Source organism: Pholis gunnellus, assembly GCF_910591455.1.
Source record: "Pholis gunnellus genome assembly, chromosome: 23".
Lineage (NCBI taxonomy): Eukaryota > Metazoa > Chordata > Actinopteri > Perciformes > Pholidae > Pholis > Pholis gunnellus.
In genome coordinates, this window is record NC_136550.1 from 7,342,168 (window position 1) to 7,365,647 (window position 23,480).

General features: G+C 43.2%; 2 protein-coding genes across 2 annotated transcripts in view; both read left to right on the forward strand.

Moving 5' to 3' along the window:
• Positions 1-5,315: 5,315 nt before the first annotated feature.
• LOC306715018 (doublesex- and mab-3-related transcription factor A1-like) lies at positions 5,316-6,833 on the forward strand (the record flags this gene model as incomplete). Its single annotated transcript, XM_079185235.1, has 2 exons — positions 5,316-5,793; positions 6,040-6,833. The coding sequence occupies 2 exons, from the start codon at positions 5,316-5,318 to the stop codon at positions 6,831-6,833; spliced, it is 1,272 nt and encodes a 423-aa protein (XP_079041361.1).
• Positions 6,834-8,476: 1,643 nt separating this feature from the next.
• Positions 8,477-23,480, forward strand: part of LOC306714569 (glucosidase 2 subunit beta-like) — a gene marked incomplete at its 3' end in the record, with an annotated part of 87,082 nt that continues 72,078 nt past the window's right edge. The window contains exons 1-7 of the mRNA XM_079184616.1: positions 8,477-8,640; positions 9,034-9,150; positions 10,794-10,889; positions 12,316-12,373; positions 13,298-13,415; positions 16,178-16,307; positions 21,676-21,745. Of these exons, the coding sequence (XP_079040742.1) occupies positions 8,559-8,640; positions 9,034-9,150; positions 10,794-10,889; positions 12,316-12,373; positions 13,298-13,415; positions 16,178-16,307; positions 21,676-21,745 (671 nt within the window). The 5' untranslated portion in view covers positions 8,477-8,558. The remainder of the gene's footprint in view (positions 8,641-9,033; positions 9,151-10,793; positions 10,890-12,315; positions 12,374-13,297; positions 13,416-16,177; positions 16,308-21,675; positions 21,746-23,480) is intronic.

Consider the following 23,480-nt stretch of genomic DNA (forward strand, 5'->3'; position numbering starts at 1 on the left):
ACATTTTTATTAAGGTTGCAGGTGAAGTATTCCCTCTAAAAGCTGCTATAATCATTATTATTCTATTAACAATGAATCAAATGACCTGCAATGTGAAAGGGGTTGCTTACAGCGATGAACCCACAGAGAACAATCACCCAATTATGCTGTTTATACGTTCATGGTTTCACGTTTTAGTGTTTTTTAGCTCATTGTTTTGGTTTTGAGGGCCCGCAACTTTACTGTTCTGGCTTCACTCTCACAGCTCTCATGAGTGCTTTCCCGCTGCAGTAGGCCGCTGTATCATTTTTTCTTTTTTTAACTCCCACCGTACATTACCAGCTCAGCACAAAAACGCAGAAAAAGTTAGCATCTAGCTAGCAAACATGGTGTATTTTCAGGAGTTGGTGGAGGCCAAAACAGAGGAGTGAATAATGATCCTAAGATTCATTGTAATGTTACTCTGCATCAGCTGGATGTGTGATAAACTAATGTGTTTGCCACAACAAGGTGTAGATATACATAAATATTGTTGAATTTATTTTTTGCTGCCAATCTCACATTTTTTAAGGAGCTAACATTAGTATTAGTGAGCTCAGAAGGTTTTTACAGCCTCTTCATCTGCTCTTTAAGGCACCTGAAGAACCTCAGAGCTGGAGGAAATCTTTTCAGCAAACTTAACCAGAATCCTTTGCCAATAAGATGTCGACAGGCCCCTTCACTCGAGACCCTGTAAACAACGCTTTGGAGGTCCAATTGTTTGCTTATTTATATATGAGAATGAGGAGAGCCAGATTCTCCGGTATTCATCGGGGGCTTCTTGTTTTTTTTCAGTCCAGTGACAAGCCAAAGTATTGCATTTCATCTAAAATAATTAATACCTATTTTTTAAACCTAATGTACAAAATAATCATACAAAAACTCCCGGTGTAAAGTGCATATATTCATATTTGCAAAGTACCAACAGAGAGTTCTTTCCCACGTTGTGTCCCTCATTAACACATCCATTTCCTTGTCAACGTCTGTCAAGTGGCACATTTTCATGAAAAACAAAAAACCACACCCTTAGAAACTTGATTCTTTCAATCCTTCACACAGGGTTGTGCTCATCTGCCACTCAGTTATGCATTGTTAAGCTGCGCGAAGATCTCCTTGCTAGTGTATCGTTAAATAAAGACGCGTCTTTGACAGGAAACAAATAGAGAGTGTTGCCAGAGTAAGCGCAGAACGAGGAACTCTCGGGGGTTAAATCTCAACCTGTTTAGACAGTGAAGGTTGCATTCATTGGCACCTGACCAGAACCTTTCAAGGAACTAATGTTCCCAACCCCCCCCCCCCCCCCCCCCTACACACACACACGTAATTACCACTTAAAGTCCGTAAAAGTGAACCTGCATCTCCTTATAGATGCGCCGTGTTGATGCAGATGTAATATGCATGATTAGAACCGGGTGCACTCACATCCCACCCACACCCACACACACACACATCCATGCTCATGAGCAAACTTGGCAGTCTTTGGGCTCACCATTGTTCCCCGCCACTGAGGCATTGCCGGGCTAAGTGAGGGGCCCTGATGGATACCTACCAGGCTCAGACCACCAATAAAGGTGGGAGGGGAGGAGAAAGAGAGTAAATGCAGGAATATTGAATAGGAGAGAAGGAGATGGCAGGAGACAGATAGGCAATAGGAGGAAAATCTATTGTACCATGCATTCAAATGCACAGGTGTGTGTATGAGTGCAGTATGGATGCTTCCCTTCTTCTCTGCATGGGTTGTAATAATAATAATATGTCCGTTATCTTTAGAGAATATTTTTTTATCTAAGAGAAGAACAGAGATAAAAAGTTAAATGTTAAGTAAAGTAAGCAATACCTCAATAAGAAGATACTCCATTCCAAGTAAAAGCCGTGTATTAAAAAGTTTAATTAAAGCTGCTCTAATCTCTATTTTTGTATTAACATGATATGTGACCAAATGATGATTTGTGAGTGTCGTCACTGTGTGTCATTGTGAGATATTGATGGAGTATTTCCCAGTGTTTGATACTAAGGTTTCGGAAATACAAAAAAAATCTCACACACTGTTTTGGCAACTTTCCCCCGACGCAACCATACTTCCACTCAGCTCCTCGAGGCATTTTAGCATCTTTTAAAAACAAAAGACAAGTTGCAGCTTCTGTGTTGTTTCGTTTCCTCCGCAGAGTTTTAACACAACAAAGTGTCAATGACAAAGACTTCCAAGTGATTGAATCTGCTGATCACTGACCAAACCGATGGCCATCATTGGCGGCCATTCACCCATCAGCCGTGGAGTGGAGGCTACTGTGTGGCACTTAAATGACAAGGGTGTGAAGTGACGGGTGAGAAAGTAAACACACAAGGGTCAAGACCCTGCACATGGTGAAAGAGAGGGGGAGTTTGTTGTAACTTGAGTGCTGTATTTTCAGCAACAATGCCGGCTGTCTTGAAACTTAAGGCGCTGAACTGTTTCCATGTCAAAGTCGGTTGACATGAGGATTTCTTCTTTCTGTCATTCAGAGTTGGCAACAATAACGCGATCTGATGTTCACCCTGTGTGCATCAGAGGACTTGCAGAGGCAGGGCAATGATACGCATACAAACCTATTTGGATTAAGAACGGGACAATATGTGACATGAAATCTGAATGTGCATGTCTTTAAAGCACACTAAAAGATATACGTCCAGAAGCAAAGATTAACTGTTTAATGATGGGCTTCTGCTCCTCTGCCCTACCTCCTTACCACCTCTCCACCTCCCTCCCTCCCTCCCTCTTCCTCTCCATCTCTCTGACAGTGGGAGACATAATCAGGTTTTGTGAGATGTGTGAGTAGATTAGCAGCCACCTTGCTTCAGATAAGAAGCTGTACTGATAAAGCCCTGTCCTTGGAGGCACGTTGCTGTGATGAAACACCGTATCTGACATGAGCAGATCTGTTAAGAACACAATTAGGACACTGTCTGGCCATTTCAACTCTAACTGCACCTATCCCTTCTAATCCCTTCGTTCTGTGTAGGGAGTGAGGTTGGAAAAATTGGGACTAGAACGTCGTGCAAACCGTGGAACTGGACGTAAGGTTTTCTATACAGCAGAGATAACTGCAGTGTATAGTTGTTCTGCGTATTAGATTGATGATCACAGGGTAGAATGACACAGATTAATTGTAGAAATGACCTTGTCTCGATGGTGAAACTGATCTGGTTTGAAGGCACTTTAAACAACCACCCTGGCTCGGCCTTGTAGTAATCCTATGATCCAGAGACAAACAGAAGAGGCGGTAAATGAGTAAATATAACACTACAGCTTTTATCCGTAATCCAATTTATAGAGGCTTTTCCGAAACCGCTGTTTTTGTCCCATTTTCCTCCTGAGGGTAATTATAAATAAGACTGAAACAGAGCCCTTTTTCAAAAGCTCAATACATACACACTCACATGGGCTTGTTAACGGCACGCTGCTTCCAGCCACCCTTCCTGCAATAAAAAGCTGGAACTGGTCCATGTAAACAGCCTAAGTGGTGTGCATGAAAAGCCAGGTGAGAGCAGCTTAACGTGCCTGGATAAACTTGCCGGCCACAAATCCAAACCTCAAGTTCAACTTCACAGTGGATGAAATGATAAAAAAAAAAAAAAAGCTGCATGTGCGTCCACACAGCATCTGCATCACTGGCCTTTATTTATGTTTTCAGGCGTTCTGTGTTGATGGATGCATTTCAAATCGTCTACGTGTCCTGCACAGCTGTAGTGAGTCTGTACCCACCCCTATCCACCCGGACCCTTTAACTTGGGGAACATCTTTCTGCAAATAGCAGACTCGCTTCTCCAAACCTCTTCATTATCTGGATGCTTTTGCACAATATGTGTTTGCTCTTTGCACATGCACACATGCATGGTTGTAATGGGGCAGCTGGGCAGGTATGCTGCTGATAAGACCCGTCACCTGACGACAGATGGATGTGAGGAAGAGGAAGAAAAGAAATGACTATCTGTCACTGACACGTTTTGCTCTCAAAAGCAGCAAACGTCTATTTATCAAGTCGAAACACTTACCAGCAAACAAGCAGTAATATTAATGGCTAATAATAGCTACGCCTGCATCAAATCATTGTGTATTATACTGTAAGCAATTTTCCTGTTCTCTGCTGTAGCAGACCTTCTTCAGAGATGCCCTTCGGGGAATCATTATCTCGGTAAAACGCCACAAGGGGGTTGAGTGCTTCCATCCACCGCCTCTTTAACCCGCATCCATTATTCAGAGGGAGTCTAGTGGAGTCAGAACTACAGGGGAGACCAAGAGGAGCCACTGATGTCTCACTCTTACATCTGGACGATAAGGAGACGTCTAATAGAGAGAGAGCGATACTACCATTATTAACATTTTAGTTCCCATTTTGGTGTGACGTCTCAGTCGAGCTGCACACATTTGCAGGGAATAGGAAAGAAAAGAAAGAATAAAAAGAGTCGAGGAAGACAGAGTGCATGCGTGCAAATGCACGACTGGCAGTGTTCCCTGCCACTGTGTTTGTGTCATTGCGCTCAAGTTGTGTTCCGTGCACTAACGGTAAGGCAATCTGCTGCGTGCAACTGGATCCTGTTTGAATGGAGAGATATGAATGCAACATGTGACAAGGTGTGATTAGTGATCCACCGATCTTGCCGGGTGTTTGTTGACAGATGGGTCTTTTGTCAGGGTAATTCGTTGAACAGAATAACCAGGTAGATAATTACCTGTTGCCTTTGTGTCCATTAGGACCATTGTTGTGTTAAAAACACCCTAACAGTGAATATTCATTGCTCAGCAGGGTGACCAAAGTGGCTAATTGTATCCAGCTGACCTGAGGCAACATATTTATCTTTCAGTTTACCCTGAGGCAACATATTTATCTTTCCGTTAACCCACCCAACTGGCTGTGCTCATTACACATAATTAACTCTTAAAGTAACGGAAACTTCAACGAAAATATCAATATAATGTCCCGCACGCCACAATTTTTTAAAGTGCAAATTACAGATTGCACAAAGTCTGGTCGTGGTTGGCCTGCATGTGGGCTCAGTTGCATCAGATTAGTCAACTTTTCATCCGGGATGCAAATAAATATGATAGGGTGGGCTGTTAAGAGGCTGGAGCTGGAAAGGGGTGTGACGAGGGTGTTGTGTTACATGTCAAACCACCTGGAGAGAGGACACTTAAGGCGTGTTGTTTCAGGGTGCTAGTGGCAGTAGAGAGACGCACCAGCCACTCAGAGAAGGCCGCATCGCTAGTGGTTGAGTAGCTACGCTTGTATTGGACTTTTGTATTTGCAACCTCTCGTGCGATGGAGAGCAGGATCACGCCGCTCGGCCTGACCGGGCACTCCGCCAGTCCTCTCGGGGGCATGCACGTGCCTGCTTCCCTCCTGCGTCCGCCACCTCTCTTCCTCCGAGCGTGCAATCCCGCTCTGGAGAGGGGATACCCGCGCACCCCGAAGTGCGCCCGGTGCAGGAACCACGGCGTGGTGTCCGCGCTGAAGGGCCACAAGCGCTTCTGCCGCTGGAGAGACTGCGTGTGCGCAAAGTGCACCCTGATTGCGGAGAGGCAGCGGGTGATGGCCGCGCAGGTGGCGCTGAGGAGGCAGCAGGCTCAGGAGGAGAGCGAGGCCCGCGAGCTTCGGCTCGTGTACCACGGCTCGGGGATGGTCGGGGAAACAGGGATCCTTCAGGCGTCACCCGTAGGCCCCGGGGTGCCAGCAGCTACCGGAAACACCCCGACAGCTCCCAGTTTTAATGTTTTTGGAGCAGAGAACCAAAAAGATGGTAAATTATGAATACAAATGATTACTTTGGACTAACTCTTTTCTGTATAAATAGAAAACCGTCCCAAAATGTAATTCACAGATTGATGTCAGTTTGTTTGTGTTCCCTTCAAGTAATCCCAAAGTAGCCTACGACAGTTTATGAGGGCACATTTACTTTTAAAATACGTCATTGTTTCAAGCATTTTACTTACACTAAACCTTGCACATCTGTTTCAAACATGTGTTTTTTTTGTCTGCATTTCAGATGACAAACTCAGCAAGTACAGCTTTTATAACGGATTCCTGGGCCGACCCCTCTTTGCACACCACCCCGCGCACCTGCCCTCTCCAATAGACAAGAAAGATCTGTCTCCAAACCGGGACAACACCACCACATTCAGTGAAGACAGGTCAAGTCCGTCCCCGGTGTTCGATCAGCGCTCGGACCACATAGAGAGCCCGGAGAGGTCGCTTTCCTCCTCGGATCCGGAGTCAGGCAGCGAGTCGGAGAAACCCAAGGACTACCGGAGCCCGAACCGGGACCCCACTGACATAATGGCCAAGATCTTCCCCCATCAGAAACGGGACACCCTGGAGTCTATGGTGAGAACGTGCAAAGGCGACATTGTCAGATCCATTGAGCTGGTGCTGAGCTCCAGAGAGAACAAAATTGACTCCGACAGCGTGTCTCTGTCTAATCACCCGAACGCACTCAGGCATTCTGTCGGGCTGCCCGGAGCGCTCGGTGGCCTGGGGAGCAAGTCTGCCTTCTCTCCGCTCCACATGCCACCGCCGGCCGCCGGGGGAGACAGTCTGTACGGGCTTAACCCCCGCCTCGGGGTCAGCCCCTTGAGGCTGGCCTATTCCTCTGCGAACGGTGGCGTGGCAGGTTTTATGTCACCATACGTGACATCTGGACTGATGCCAGTGTTTCCACTACGTCCACCCTTCGACTCTTATTCCTTCCCCGGCATGATCAGAGACCTCTCTTACCTTCAGAGCAAGGAGTCACTGTGCAGTAGTGCAGGTCTTTACACAAGACTTAACAGTGAAAAATGACAAATGAGAATTTAAAGAAAATAAGTCGTTCTTTCGGTAATCTTATTTTGACTTGGCTTCCAGATTTACCTCTAAATCCCCTTTCAAGTGCCTCAAACCTTAAAGTGCTGATTGAAATCACTGTTTTACTTTCCAGACTTGTTTGTTATAGTGTAAATGTTGTAAATATTGTTTATTATAAATAAAAATACCAAAAGGTGCTCTTGTTTTATGTGTCAGTCACATCTATCTATCTATCTATCTATCTATCTATCTATCTATCTATCTATCTATCTATCATGTGAAATTAAAAAAATCACCCATCTTCATATGTTCATATATTAAAGTGACGCATGCTACAAATTAGAATAAAAATTCAAACGCCAAATGTTGCATCGTAGTAAATAAGTTGAGTATTTCATTTAATGAATATGAGTTAAACTTCAGAACGTTTAAGCTTAGTACAAAATTGCATCAGTCGCAGTATATGATCTGTTAATCAGCCTATACCAGATGTGAGTTGGGAGCCATCGTTAGTGTTATTAATAACACACGATCTTCCTTCTATGACCAGTCAAAATGTTTGCTGTGAGAAAAAGTCTCCTGGATGTATTAGATGGAATATCCGGACTACCTGCTGTGCTTGTTCTGGGTAGAAGTGCATTTAGTCACAATATTTATCACGCTACCCATAATGCACTTCTTACAAACTAGAAAACGTGAAATGTGTTTATTACAAATAAATTAAACTAGCCTACAAAGCTCGTAAAGTTTGATAAAACGTTGATAAAGTATAAAATGAAGATAAGAATAAGAATGGGAACAGATCCATTTTTGAGGCTGAAAGCCATTCTTACTCATGATTGGTCAACAGAATCACACGTGGCTGGGACAGAAGACCAATAGAAAGGCTCAGAACAGTCACGCGACCCCATTTTTCAGGAAGTACGGACATGGCCAGTCTAAATGTTGGACGTAACGTTATATCATGAGTTTGAAACACATTTGAGCGGGATGTTGTCAGGCAGGAGTGAGACAGTTTATGACTGTGCCGTCTGACATGCGTCCCCACGTTATTATCGCTGCTGTCTTGTGGTGTGGTTTTGTAGACTCGCGGAAAGTAAGAGGAATATCTTCTTCCTGTAAGTTCACTGTCCCCTTCAAGCTAGCTTAAGGCTAAGTAGCTATCACATTATTTGTAAATTAAACTGCACGGTGTAGCGTGCTTTGTTAACAGCTCTTCAGCGTCAACAAATACAACATGTTGTAAGTTCCTATGAGGTTGTCATCGCCGTAGATAACTGGGACACTTAGAGTAGAGCTATCGTTAGTGTTAATTATAACACCTGCTTGTCCTACTACCAGTCGAAATGTTTACTATGAGTAAAAGTTGCCTATAAGTATTAAAAGGAGATCCTGACCATTGTGTTCGTTACAATTAAAGTTAATTGACCAACCAGGCTTGAACATTGCCCGTCTTTTCATTTAAAAAAACGTCGATAGTCTAATTATTAACATGAACAAATGTATTTTTGAGGGAGAAAATCATTATCGCCCATGATTGGTCAATAGAATCGCACATGGCTAGGATTTAAACCAATAGCAAGGCTCAGGATCGTCACGTGACCGCATGTTTCAGGAAGTCAGGACACGATCAGTTTAAATGTTGTGTGTATGAGTTTGAAACACAGTTAAGCGGGTTGTTGTAAGGCAGGAGGGAGACTGTTTATAAGTGTGCCACCTGACATGCGTTTCCACGTTATTATCGCCGCTGTCTTTTGGTGTGGTTTCGTAGACTCGCGGAAAATAAGAGGAATATCTTCGTCCTGTAAGTTCACTGTCCCCCTTCAAGCTAGCTCAAGGCTAGTTAGCTATCACATTGTTTGTCAGTTGCACTGTATAGTGTAACTTGCTGTGACTTTAACAACTCTTAAGCTTCAACACGTACAACAAGTTGCCACGACGTTGTCATCGCTGCAGACAGCTTGTAACACCTGTACACAGCGTTTAAAGTTAGTTCTGGGTGGCATCCATAAACCCAGACCTATCTTTTTATTTAGTAGTTCCACTAGCATTTCTTTACAGACTCAAGCATCCAGCTTTTATCCTGGAATGTAAATGCAAAATGTTATTCAAAGTCTTGTCCTTTGTTTGACTGTTTCTAGCTGCAGCTGAAGGCCATCTACATGCATCCTTCAGTAATGTTTTCATCCTCTAACAGACAAGCGGTTCTATAGGGAGAGGAAGTCCTTTCTGTGCGTCGACGGGTCCAAGATCATTCCCTTTGAGCAGGTGAACGACGACTACTGTGACTGTGAAGACGGCTCTGATGAACCAGGTAAAAAGTTAACGTGTGTGGGCGAGTGTGTGTCTGTTTACCATGGTTAGCAAACAGTGTTTCACCACCGCGACCTATGCACTGTCAACAATTCATTTCTGTTTTTGTGGATAAATAATATTTGACTTGACTTTTCAGATGTGTTGTGTGGAATTCAACTCATCAATAGTTTTGAGAATGCAAGCATTTCAGTTAAATATACATCACAACAGACATCCCGTCTGCTTTTGTGTGCCGTTTCTTTGTGACACCGTCTGTTCCCCGTCTGTCTTTAGGTTTCACTGATCTCGGGATGGGCTGCACTTTCTATCAAATAAACTCACACTTTTACATTTTCAAACGGGCCACATGCCATCAATTTTATTTAGGTAACATGTCAACTGGTTCCCTCTCCCTCATGTTTACAAGACACCATTTTCGTATGAATCAATTAGTGATCTGAGGTTCTCTTTCTGAATATCATGTTAATCTCTTGTTCCTTTGGGAACCAGAAGCCTTCTAAACTGCTGATGAGGTTGAATAATGAGGATTTGTGACTAATGTCAAAGAATAGCAGAAATAAAAACATTAAGTGATCTTTTTAGGGGGTCATTAAAGGAGCTACTATGTGTATATAGCAGCAAACAACTCTTTGTAAAATGTAAAAGATATAATGGAGTAATGGCTGCCTGAGCAGAGAGAATGAAGTCTAACTCTGTGTGTTGTAATCAGAGCTTCTCTGTACTTTGTGTATTCGGTCGGTCGGTCAGATTGGGGGCATTTTGATTGCCTCACAGTGGCTCTGAACATGTCGACGGCGCGGCGGCTCAGAGCTAAAGGTGCTGACGGAGCTAAGAGTGTTTACCTGAGGTCGAACCGGAGGGTGGGTGCTGGTGCTTCCATTACAACGCTGTCTGTTGGGAGGGCAATATCATCTTTAACCCTCGTATGAGTGCAATGCAATGCTGCGGCTGTGAGCTAACCAGTGGGGCACGCTTCCATGCACTAACATGCACTAAAAGCAAAGTAAAGCAAGGAGAAGAACACAGAGGGAGAGCGACTTAATTCTCTGCTCAGGTAGACATTACTCCACCACGAAAATGGTTGTTTGCGCTGAATGTTAAATGCAGCTCCTTTAATCATTTTTAAGTCCACTGTCTGTGGTTTACACATTCTGCTGTTCTGCTGTCCCATACTGCTGGGGTAAATCCAAACCATAATATTGTATGCAACATAGATACAAGCCTCCTAATGAGCTTCTTTACTCATTGCAGACGGGGCCAGAAAAAGCAAGAATTGAATGAGTTATTTTATTGGCAGCTGGTACAGTCCAGTGCACTGGAAACAGAAAAATTATAGAGGTAATTATTTCCCAGACCTCGAGTTATGGATCCAATTTCCATGTTTGGCATTAACAGGTATTCACTTACCGCTTTATGCTGCACACTGCTGCCACTACTGAACATAAGTTCATTTTCTACGCATAAACCGGTGGAAATAATAATCCTAAAACAACAAAAACAATACGGCAGAATCATCTGTACAGGCGCCTGTTGAAAAGGGACTGTATGTTTCTCTCATCAGCCCACATGCATGTACTATAAATGGCTTTGATTAAATTAGTTTGTTACACAGTGCTGACCTCTGCTCCTGACCCCATGTAGGCACCTCCGCCTGTCCTCGAGGCCGATTCTACTGCACCAATCTGGGGTTCCGCCCACACTACATCCCGTCATCACGAGTCAATGATGGCATCTGTGGTATGTCTTTTGATATTGGATGAATTAATAATACTCTGTTGAGAGGTTACATTGATACGCTTTACAGAACCTGAAGTGAAGCCATGGATTAACAGCCTTCATTTAAAGGCCTCACCCTTAAAGACACAGTAAACAAAACATGGCTCTCTAACACACACACACACACACACCAATGTGCCCACTCTGTAAAACACCATATCCTTTTCCTCAATGCTTTTCTCCATTCTTGTAAAATCTGCCACTCTCTGTTCTGAATCTGATTTGTTTTTCAGCCCCTCTTCTCATCCACCTTTGTTCTCCACTTTGGATACAATCAATACATTTCACTGTTGACATCTCCTATCTGTGAGCAGCTGCATTAAACAGCATGTAACCGTCGCTCCTCCCTGTCCTCCCTCCTTTTATTCTTCTCCCACCCGTCTTCTCATACCTTCCCTTGAGTGGAGCCGCTTAATAGCTAACGCAACATCGCCTTTTTCGCTTTCTGCTGGCCGTCGAGATATTTTCATTGGCTTCCCTTTCTGTGCTGTAAAGCCCTCGTTTCACCTGTCACCAATGGCGTTCAGGATAATTGAGAAATATCCCACTCTGCCCACTCTCTGGGGTGAAACATCTGAGCGAAAGACAGATCTGAGCACTTAAGGAAAACACCATGCAGCTGATCTTTCTAAGTGGTTGATCTCAAGAGAGACTCTCTGAACCAGTGATGTATCACATGCAGGCGCAAAGATCTTATTTTCATTGCGGCGAAGAAGTGATTAAAGCTTTAAAGAGACGTTGAGTTTTGCCACTCATGTCTACATAGAAGGCCACAGCAATCAGTCGGTTAGCTTAGCACAACTACTGGAAACGGCTAGCCTGGCTCTTGTTTTTACAGATTAAACAAATAATCTTGAACATGTTAATGAGTGAGCTTTAGAGGCTAGCTAGCTAGCTGGACCCGTGTCCAGTCTTTATGCTAACCGAAGCTAAGTGGGAGTGTGACTCGGTGGTGGCTTCAGGATTATCGTACAGACATAAGGATCGTTAACATTTTTTGATGAGTCACTTTATCTAGCAATTGTCAGACAATCCTGAAAATGGCCGTTACAATGTCCCACAGCACACGACGGCATCTTCAAAATACATTACTGAAGTGATGAATCGATCAAAACGGTTACTGACTCACAGCTCTCTGACTAAACCATATCTTTTTTCTTAAATCAATGTTCATGATTATATTATGTGCTGTATGTTGGAAAGCAATTGTTCATTTTTTTCAGGGGCCAAGGAATGATGCTAAGCTCAAAAAGTAGCTGTAAATGTTCTTTTCATAGTTGCTGACTGTGTTCTTTTTTTTATTTTTTCTTCTGCTTGCTGACATATTGAATGCTCTTCTATTCTCTTGTATGTGCGTTGGATCGGTTTCTCCTGTCTCTCGTGCCAGATTGCTGCGATGCTTCAGATGAATACAACAGCCACGCTCACTGCCAGAACACTTGCTGGTCAGTTGAATCAAAACTGAGATTCAATATTTATGTAACAACACATGCAGAGTTTGACTCAAAATATGGAGGCCCACGCATTGCTAAAGAACAAAACAACCCAATCAGCCCATTCTATTTGGGCAAATGTATCAAAGAATGCAGATGATGTTGAATCCTAGCTGTCTTTAAGATAAAGGTATTTATCGTAGTATTGGTGTGATAGACAGTGATGCACTGTGCCACCAGGGGGCATGGTGTCACTATGGTTTAAAGTCTTGATGCAGTTCAGCCCTGCCCTCATAATGTATATGCATCACAATATTGTTTTGAACGGGTTGATCCTTGATAGAGACGGATCTGACTCCCTGCCTCTTTTCGCACTGTAGATTGTACTCTCAACAGCTCCGTCCTGAGGTGTTTTTCGTGCAGATAATTCATGTTCTATAAGACTTTAAATTGCACACTGCACAGATGGCCGGTCTTCAAATAAATAGACCTATAAGAATGCAGGCCCCTGCCGGCTCATATTTATCATCTTCGCTGAGACGCACAGATGCTGAAATCTTGCCCGCTGTGTAAATGTAACTTCTAATACGGTAACCCACTTCTTTTGTTGACGGCCCTCTGTTATTTCATTCAAAACCACACACGAGCAGAGTATACCTCATTATGTTTTCACAAGGTCCACACACTCGTATCGTGTTTGTTCTTCAAAAACAATTTGGTTCAGCCACAGAGCTTCAGCCCCCCCCCCCCCCCCAAATCTTATTTACTTTTCTATTTTCCCATTTGGATTCCTGTTGCATCTTGGGCCCTTTTTACAAAAAATTGGATTGCGCCATCTCAATGACCATAGCAGGGGTGGCTGATGTTTCCTCCGTAATGATGAGACCGTGCATCCTCTCTCTCTCTCTCTCTCTCTCTCTCGCTCTCTCGCTCCAGGAATCTGGGACAGAGAGAGAGAGCGTACGTGGAGGGCCAGATGAGGACCTTGGACGAGGGTTTGCAACTCAAGCAGCAACTGATTGAGGAGGGAGTGCTGCTCTGGAGAGAGAAACAGGTACACAACGAAATCTGCTGAAGTAACTGCTACGGCATGGCTTGTAGTAGTACGAGAGGATGGTCACCGGGGTTTTTCCTAAAAAGCTTTATCCTGTTCCTGTCGTGAGAAAACAAGTGGCTTTCACTTCTCACTGCTTTTCACTTGACCTGCACAGAATATACACACGGTTCATCTAGTGGTCTATATATAGTCTATGGCGGCCTATATAGTTTAACTTAATCCCTAGATCAGTTGCAAACAAAGTTTTAATACACAAAATACCAAAAATACTGTAGCCTATTTCCCTACACACTAGGATGCAAAGTGTGTCGTCTGCAGCCTTTATAATTAGGTTGAGGTCGTCCATACATGTTCATGACATCTGCTGCTAAAGGCGTCTGCTGTGCACTTTCCAACACCATTATATTCAAAATGTATCTCGGCTCCGATCCAAACAATTCTAGTTTCTAGTCATTTATAACCCATAAAAATCATATTCTCCACCTGCCAGAAACCTTTACCTGCTGTAACTATGCTTCATTTGCCTCCCTCTGAAACGGTAAGGAGTAAATGGTTTGGGGTTAAATCAGCACAAGTAAACAAGTATCAGTGATCAAGCCACCTTTTGAATCAACACGCTGCTTTTTAAAATTTTATAGAGCTTCAAGAAACCACTTCACAGTTTCCGCTGTTCTCCATTTGCTCGTTGAACGAGCACTAGGCCAAATTAGAAACCGGAGCCCCCGGAGTTCAGTGCAAATGAAATGGGTAAATCTGGCAGCTGAGGATCTCTTTTAGATGTTTTTAATATAGAAATTGTCCGTCTCGCTCACCTACTACTGTATGTTGCACTTACTTCATCTCAAGGTATTCCAAAGCACTTCACAGCACCGTTTGAGTGGAACAAATACATTTCAAGAATGTCACTCTAGTTTAAACATATATATATATATATATAGCTTGTGATGTAAGATACAGTTAAAAAGATAGCACTTGTTCGCCTCAAAAGATGTTGAATGAAGGACACTTGTCAGCTCTCTCGCACTCACACACACACACAGACTCACGCATGTCTGATTTGCCAGCTGAAGGTTTCAGAGTGTGTATCCTGCGCTCGTCCTCTCCTTTTTGTCCCAGTTTCTGTTCTGTGGCAGCTGATTGGCAGATCGAGGCTGCAGTGTCACCCAGCCCTCCTGGCCCAGCAGCACAATGTGACCCTCTTCTCTCACTGCGTCTTTGTTGATATGGCAGGGTCACCTCGGGGGGTCCCCGTCTCGGAAGCCTTACACAAGGACTCAAAAGTGAACTCCTCCTGCGGTTCAAGGGTTAAATACGAAACGGGATGCTCGAAGACTTTTGAATACAATTTAGAAGCCTTTTTTAACAACGAGAGCTGAATGTAGCACGTCAGCACTGCAGGCCCTAGAACCAACTGCTGCTGTTAATTGAATACTAATTAGTATTCAATAAAATCTCCTTTTAAGGAGGTTCGGCATTATCTTTCTGCCCACTCGTTAATTGTACATTGCACAAAAAGTTTTTTCCTCTCCCTCATGTAGCTTTGTCTTAATTGTGTTTGGATTTTAGAGGAACTTTTTCTGTCCAAACTGTAATACAGCTAGCAGCAGAGTTAACACAGCTTTTAAAACAAAAAACATTTTCACTCATTCCAATTGAAATATTCAGATTAATGTGACCAAACAAATATTTGTCTTAATAGTTTCCATTTTCCAATGCAGTTCATTTAAAAAACCTGAGTTTGTGGAAACGCAAATATTTTTGGTCTTCTGTGAAGTATTTTAACACTGTAGAGCAACAATTTACATGGGATGGGTTTTTATTCCCAAGTATGTTTTCGTTAGCTCAAAATGGAGCCCATAAATCACTGCAGCACACTGAAGGTGGCAAAGCGAGCAGCGTGGCCTAGAAAGGTAGTCAACCCTGTCCGAACCAAGCAGAATCTATCACTGCATTATGAGAGTGTCTGAGGAGGGATCGGCAGGCTGTATGCACACACTCACGCACACACACGCGCAAACAAGGAGCTGCTGCTCTTTCATATTAATTGGTCCATTACAGAGAGTAATGATATGCCTGGTTGTCAAAAGCTGTCATATTTGATGCGACAGCAACTCCCCCCTGACGCAAGTGATTTAAATAGTCCATTGTCAGGCCTGACCGCTGTCGTGCACGTTTTAGTAAACACACGGGCTGGTTGTGGTCTGGAGGTAGATGTACTGATACCTTAAGGAAAGGGGAGGAGGTAAGAACAGAGACGGATCCTAATAACCTGTTGGTGTCAACTCGGGCACAACTATAAAAACTATAAGTCAACTCTCCTGTTGTCAACTCTTGAATTATCAACTTGTGTTGTTTCTCTGTCGATTGTTATATTTCCCCTCAGTGATTATATAGTCACGACTGTGTAGAAAATCAAGCTGGTTAGATTAACAAGGTTGTTAAAGGTTCTTGTATATGGTGAGATATTTCAGTCTGGACAGACAGACATGCCGAGAGCTAAAAATGATCTCCGGTACACCAAACTGAGAAACGGCAGCTCTACAATATGCTAAACTACTCTTCTTATTTGGGGGTTTGACATTCTGAATCAGAATGTCAATCTTTCCTTTGCGTGGTTATTTATCAGGATAGATTTGTGCCACTTACTTGCAACAGTGACTTGACTGTAAACCAGGAAACCGACCTGCTGTGCTGGAACTGTAAGTGAATACTGTGAAAGTGAAGTTGATGCCGTTTGTCTCTCTGTTGTCTCTCTTCAGGCCCAGCTCAGAGAGCTTCAGCAGGTGGCCGAGGACCTACAGATCAAATTAGAGGAACACAGGAGGAAGAAGCACGAGGCCGACCGACTCAAAGAGCAAACATTAAAGGCGCTGGAAGCAGGGGACAGCGGTAAGTGTCTCGCCACCTTTAACCTGCCATGATTTGGTTTGAGTCCATTCAAAGCAATTTGCTCAATCCACAGAATTGCCTCAGTTTGTAGATCACAGGTCATTGCCGCGGCTACCACAGGGCAGCTTCCGTTTTATTTCAGCGCAGCGTTGCGTTGCGTTGAACCAAAGTAAATTGCCCTCAGCTCCTTCCGGCCAGATAGTCAGGATGACAAATGGTAGAACATCAGAAACAGCTGGAAGGGTTAAATACAGATGCCTGTGCCATTGAAATAAATGGACTCGGAAGGGAGTGCTGAGCAACAGCATATTGCAGTCCCACAGCGCTCCTTTTACATTCCTCAAACCTTCAGAGAGTAGTTGCTTATGACTCACAGGAAAAATTCCCTTATCGCTCCAAGCACTAGCTGGCTCGGCATTTTTAGTGACGCTCAGACCTGCGTATGTGAATGCACAGAAAGTTGGATAGGAAAATGGGCTCAATCATTTTTTTTTTTTTTTTTTCTTGCACTGAAGTCCATAAGGATTTAGAGTCATCACCTATATGTGTGTTGGAAAGCATAAAATCTCTTTATGAGGGTCATTTCTTTTCTCTTTTCTCATGTTGTTCTCCGATGCCATGAAATGCTGGCAATCGATTGCCTGTAAGTGTCAAACTGGCCCTCAAGTCAAACTTTTGATTGCAATAAAGGTCATTTGACTTTGCTGGTTCCTCTGAGCATACATCCATCAGCTTCCCGCTGTGCCAGCTGACCTTTGCTGGATGTGACGGCCCCCCCCCCATGTTCCTGAGTCTATCACTCTTTGCTTCCATTAATGCTCATCTTCAGGGCGCAACAACCATCAATCAGTTTTCTTGTCCGTGGTCGCGAGTCTCGTCCGTGTTGGCTATCCATCGAGGCTTTTATTATGCAGTTCTAGTGTGTGTGTATGAGGTGGCTTTTCGGTGCTGAAGTTGAAGGAAAGTTCCAGTGACTTAAAGGCTACTTATTTAGCATTTTTGTCCCGCCTGCAACCTATGAAGTTTCATGTTGATTAATACTTGAATTCTAGTGAAATAAGCACCATTAATCTGCCAACAGGAAAACTCAGCAAAAAGCTTTATGGCTCCCCGACTCGCCTAACTGTTATTATTTTGGGGTGGCAAGTTGCTTTTCACGCACATTTTGAGTCTATTTGTGGACTTAAGAAAAGTGACGCAGTAAAGCAGATAATATGCAAGCGAAGAAATTGTCCAGGAAGTATCCGTTATCTCCAGGTCGCCGTGAAAGTGTTGCCCAAACTCTTTGTCGATGTGGTTATGTTGTTAAATACCGCTCTAACAGCATTTTTTAAACAAAAACACGCGATTGGTTGACGCGTCACCGCGTCATTGGAGGCACTGAAGGAAGTTAACACCAGCTCTGGAGTGGAGGTTGTAGCTCCATTGAAATTGACCTGTAGACTGTCGCTGCGTTGCGTTCACGGCATTAGGGATCACTTATGTTACAGTTTGAAATGTCGTAGTTTTGGATAACAAAGGTCTTCAAAAGTCACAAAATAGCATTAAGTAAATGCCCACCGTTTTCTCCATATTATTGACATCTTGTATTTTTGCCATCATGACCAATCAAATGAATATCAGGCTAGAGGACCAACAATTAAGAACGTCCTTTAGACTTATTTTCACCACTATTCACCGACTAACGCACACATTTGTCTAAACGTGTCGTGCACATTTTGAGTGCTTCAACACTATTAATCAAACCTTTTTAAAAAACAAAAACAAAAAAGATCCTTTAATGACAGAAGACCCATGAGGACAAATATTGAGTTACCTCAATTAAATATCACATGTAAGACTAAGTTTATTTTTTTCGTCTTCCCCTTCATGACCTGTCAATAGCCTGAGTCACAATGGGGAATGAAAAGCCAGAAGAACAAGCAGCTGAGCCTGCAAAGTAGAACCTAACAGTCTTTCCCTTTTACTGCTGCTGTCGCTCAAACGTGTCTCCAGGGCTTCATGCGCGGTTATTGAGAAGTTTTAAAGGGCCGGGTTATTTGTACCCTCAAAGGAAATTGCAGTTTCTCAAGGTGCAGTGCATTTTGGTACAATGAAACAGTACTTTAACGGCTCTGAGATATTGGATGTTATTACAGTACGAGTTGCCCTATTTTGTGTGTTGTGTGAAAATGATATTCCATGAGTTTAATTATGTGTACGCGCTTTTACAGGACTACGAGCAGGCGCTATGTTAGGAAGAAGTGTTTGGGAACCACACTGCAAATGTGCTACTGTTGCACGGTCCAGCTAATAATGCACATATTGTAGTATTACATTGTCAGAAATGTGTGCTCACATGTTAATAGGACCACATTATTGAGCTGTGTCCTGTGATTACATAAGCTCAATGAGTATTTAAGCAGATTTCCCAGCATGCTGTGAAGTACTGTGATGTACCGGATTTTCAGAATGGACGGTGCTCATGTTAGTTTCTTTTAATGGCCGTCCTCAATACGCTTTGGGTTCACATGGAGGTCTCGTCCGTCTCTGATGTTTATTTGATACGATCCCCTCATGAAGAGACGCGTTGGATTTATGTCTGTTACCCTCTTTAATGGTACGTCCCAGTATGCAAAGCTACACCGTCTCAGAGTTCACCCACAGTTTGAGGAGATTTCCACAAATTCATCGGTAATCCAGCGGCTGACCTGATTTCTCTAGCGGACCGTCTTGCGTTCCACCTCCCCGCGACTCGTGTTTCTGAAGCTACATGAGTGCAGTTAGAGTGTGCTCGTGTACATCAGGTGTACCGAGATGGGAGGAAGCCGCAGCGGAGTCCCAGAACTGTATCACTGAAAACATTTTCTATTTGAAATAGTTTCTTAGATAAACTGAACATTATAGAAGAGAACATTGGCATAATTCATAGTCAAATTGATGTCATCTTCAGTCATATTTATTCATACATTTCCCCAGCAGTGGTAGAGCCAAAGCAGAGTGTAAATGCCAATATCGGACAAATAAGACATGATGATGCAAAGACCAAATTACCACCTACGTAACCTAGCATTGCTTTCTATTTCCTTCAATTGATCAAGTGATCAATTTCAGTGAATATTATATATGCTTTTACTTTTTCAATGTTGAAAAAGCCAGCGTCCAACTAGGGACAATGCAGTTTAAGGTCACCAGGTCATCCAGTCGGCCTTTTATTTTATAAAGTTTACTTTTAGTCTCGTCACTGCTATTGTTAGCTATAGTACTAAGCGTGGATTGTTCTGCTGCTGAACATAATTTGGTTCATCATCTATGTTTTCTCTATATCCACAAAACGAGCTCAGTGGCCAGAGTGAATAATTAAAGGCTAATAACATCATGATGTGAATGTGGCACATTGATTTGTCTCATTTGTGATTTCTGTCTTTCGTTAACGTGTGGGAACCTACAGACAGAATAAGGCAATGTGCTCAACAACTTTTGTCACAACCCTACATTTATGATCAAATTCAAACGAGTGAGCAATTTATTTTGCACACTGCAATGTTCTTTATGGCGCTGCAGTGTTTCCTGGATGCGACGCAGCATGAGTCATTCTGTAAACCGGCACCATCTGACGCACCGTTTAGCTTAAAACACTTATTTGCACATTCTATCTTTATATTTACAGTATCTGCTGTTCTTTGTAAAACAAAATAAAGGTTCAGTGCAGCACCTGCAGCCTTTTGGAACATTTCCATCTCAAAGCAATTCCCCCCCCCTCTCCCCCCTCAGAAAGGGGTAATTTCCTGCCTCAAAATATTGCTTATACTGTACAAAAACAAGCAAACGCATCTGATGTTAGCCTTGGAGTGCACGGCTCACAATAACAAAGAGAGCTCTGTGTGAATAACACAGTCTGTAGCCGAGGCATAGATCTGCCGCCTCCTGCTGATGTCTTCCAGTCTCTCCGTTCTCTTTGTTCCTCTTATTTTTACGAGTATGCTGCGCTATCGCCAGGGCAACATGGGTGGATGAGTGATGGTGTCCATTAGTAAACATAGCCCCCTATATGTGCCATCGGCCTAAAGAGCCAATGTCTTGAACCTCCTTCCTCTCTATTTCTTTCCCTCCGCCCCCCCCCCCCTCCTCTCTCACTTATTTTCCACATTCTACCCCACTCTTCCTCTTACCTTTTTATCACCGCCCCCACTCCATCTTTTTCTTCCTCTCCTCCCTTCTCCATCTCTCCTCCTCACGGTTGTTTTTCATAGCTGCAGCTCTGCAGTAGAGGGAGGGATGAGACCATTTCTCTTCCTCCCTTTTTTCTATTATTTTGCGAGACGGAGACTAGAAGAACGGGTTCCGAATGTCAAGCATTAGGTTGGGAATAGAGCGCTGCTCAAACAAAAGAAGAGGCCTCTAATGTGACACATGCTGTGTGTATCGCAGAAGAATATTAGCAAATCTTGTTTTTCCCCCTTTGGCTGAGTAGAGTCAACAACACAAGGAAGATGTTTGCTGCTTCCATTCAGGTTGTTGACGAGAAGTGGTGTACAAGCTTGCATCTTTTTAAACTTAAATCCCCTCCAAAAACAACATGGCTTTATGAATATATGAATTCATGGTTCACTTTTGGTCAGGCTGCATTTATGAACTGGGGTTTAGTTTTTTTTTTTCTGTACACGCTCAACGCAGCCGCTCTACTGTACACTGGAAGAAAAAAAAAAAATGCTAATTTCACAATTAGCTTTTCTGTAATTAGCACGGGAAGGTAATTGCGGCGGATGTGCAATTAGTATTATGTAAAGTGCTTTTCCCCAGACTTCGGGGCCAATCAGTTTGCCCCTTTACGTTCTGCTGATGATGTGGGAGATGCTTAGTGCCCAACATAAGAGAACTTCCTCTCCCTCCCACTCCGATGAATGCGATTCACAAAGTGAATCAGGTTGGGGTTACATGCTCGCTTAGAAAGGGGCGGGGGGGGGGGGGTTATTTTTTTTTTTTGCGTCTCCTTTTCATCTCGCTGTGAATATGAAATGGAGAAGAGGGAAATCACTGTCATAGCAGCCGTTACAGCACAAAGCCTCCTGATTGCATTCTGGACTCTGACATCCTTTTTTTTTTTTTTTTTTTTTTTCCTACAGGGAAACCAAACGGTCGTGCACAGCGTGACTGACTCCTTGCCTGATTGCCCAACAAGCACACCCCCCCTCTCCCCATATTTTTAAAAACAACCCCAACTCGGTTGTTTTTAAGAAAGCAAATCCAACATAACTTCATAATGGAGAATAATACTTCTTTGTCATCCTGACTCATTGTGCTTCTAAGATGATCAGCTAGAATGTTGTGTCTTTAAAACTTATCGGGTCATTTTGCATTAACCCAGATATCATTTTTTCTGTTTTAGGTCTTTTTAGACGTGAGAACAGCACAGTAAGCGGCACTTTCAAGTTACTGGACAGCAATAAAGATGGCAGGTAAATAACATGCTTTGTTAAAAATGCAAACCTCGGTGGCTCCAGTGTTCATGTTTGGCCCTCTGCTAACCCATGTAAATGACTCATGACACTACGACAACCCTCAAGTCTATTCATGTGCCAGGTGTCAGCCTTCAAATCTTAATAAGAACGGAAACATTTTGTATTAAAAACAGTGTTTGCACAGATTTAAGGATCCACTGTTTTTTTATTTTTTTAAACCAACCACTGATATTTTTCTACTGAAACGGTTTCCCCCTGGGATTCTACTCTTGCCAGGGTGAAAAGGTTTCTGTCACAGTATTGAGATTGCTATGAAATCCAATACTAAAGAAATTCCTAAAGCATATTTGCTCTCAGTTTAGGCTTTTCTCCTCCTACTGTGCAGTTTAAAATATGTACCAGAGTGCTTGAAGGCTGTGGAATGGGAAAAAAAAAGAGAGAACAAGGTTGAAGGTTTCCAATTGTTGCTTTATATTTCAGTGCTATCGTTTTTCTATCAAATGATCTGCTGTCCTTGAACAGTGTGCTTCTCCCACAAACGGTGTAGTTTAACCATTGGATACTAAAATGAGCAAGGTTTATTGATGAATATATCTGACTTAAATCATATTGTATGAGCGAAGCTACTTTTGAGGTGTAACGTTTTTTCCAGTGGCAAACTGTGCTGATTAGTTTATTATCCAACAGCTAATTCCATAAATGTGCACAAAAGATTAAAAGAAACCCTATTTTTAAAGCAGGTATATATAGATTTATATGTGCAAAGGTAGCTTAATGTAAAGAATAAAACCTGTGGATAAGGGGAAGTATTTCCATGTCACACGGGGCAACAGAACTCGTGTTCACTTATTGTAACTCTTGTAGTCCTCAAGAGAAATCCTGCTGATGCAGCAAAGTGAAACAACATAAAAAACACGAGTGCGATAAAGAACCATAACACCACTGGATTAAAAATACTGACTATTTTTTAGTATCTTTTTATTGCTCATGCTCTCAGATGAATGGGTGTTTCTTGAGCTTCACACCAATGTGTTATACGCACGACACTCATTAGTTCCACCTTAACTTGTGACGCAGTGAATGCTCGTCGGTCTGAGCCGAGTGCATCGCATTCCTTGAAACTTCTACACCCGTTTGTTCTCCAGCAAACCTCAAAAAGCAATGCATTGCATTGTTTGTCCCTAAGTCCCAACAGACCCACTTGTTGTCGCCGCCCCCTACCCAATCTCCCAGCTGACTCACTCGCCGTCGTGAGCAGTGTTTAACCTCTGCCGGCATTAAAGACAATGGCGTCCATTTTGCCTCCAAACTGAGATATTTCCATTTGCCGGTGGCTTGCAGAAAAGCAATGAGCCCGTCTCCTCACTGCTTCTCCACTGCTATCCCCACCCCGACGATTCCCACCTTCCAGCGCCACGCCTGGAAAAAAAAAGGAAAATCAATACTGCTTAAGCTAACCAGGCATAGTCTCCTAGAAAGGAGGCAGGGCTGGGCATAGTAAACTGAAAGCGCTATAAAACACATGGCTGCATTGAGGTCGAAGTGCTTGTGCAGCGATTTTTTTTTTTTTCCTTTTCCAGGGAGCGCCATGTGCCTACTTAATGCATTCCCGCGCCTGGATGTGTACCATCATTCAGCCTGTTTCCCTCCATCCATCCATCGGCTCCATCCCAAGCTGCGTCTCTCCACGGGGGGGTGTGCTTTAAACAAACACATTACTAGTGTGGAAATA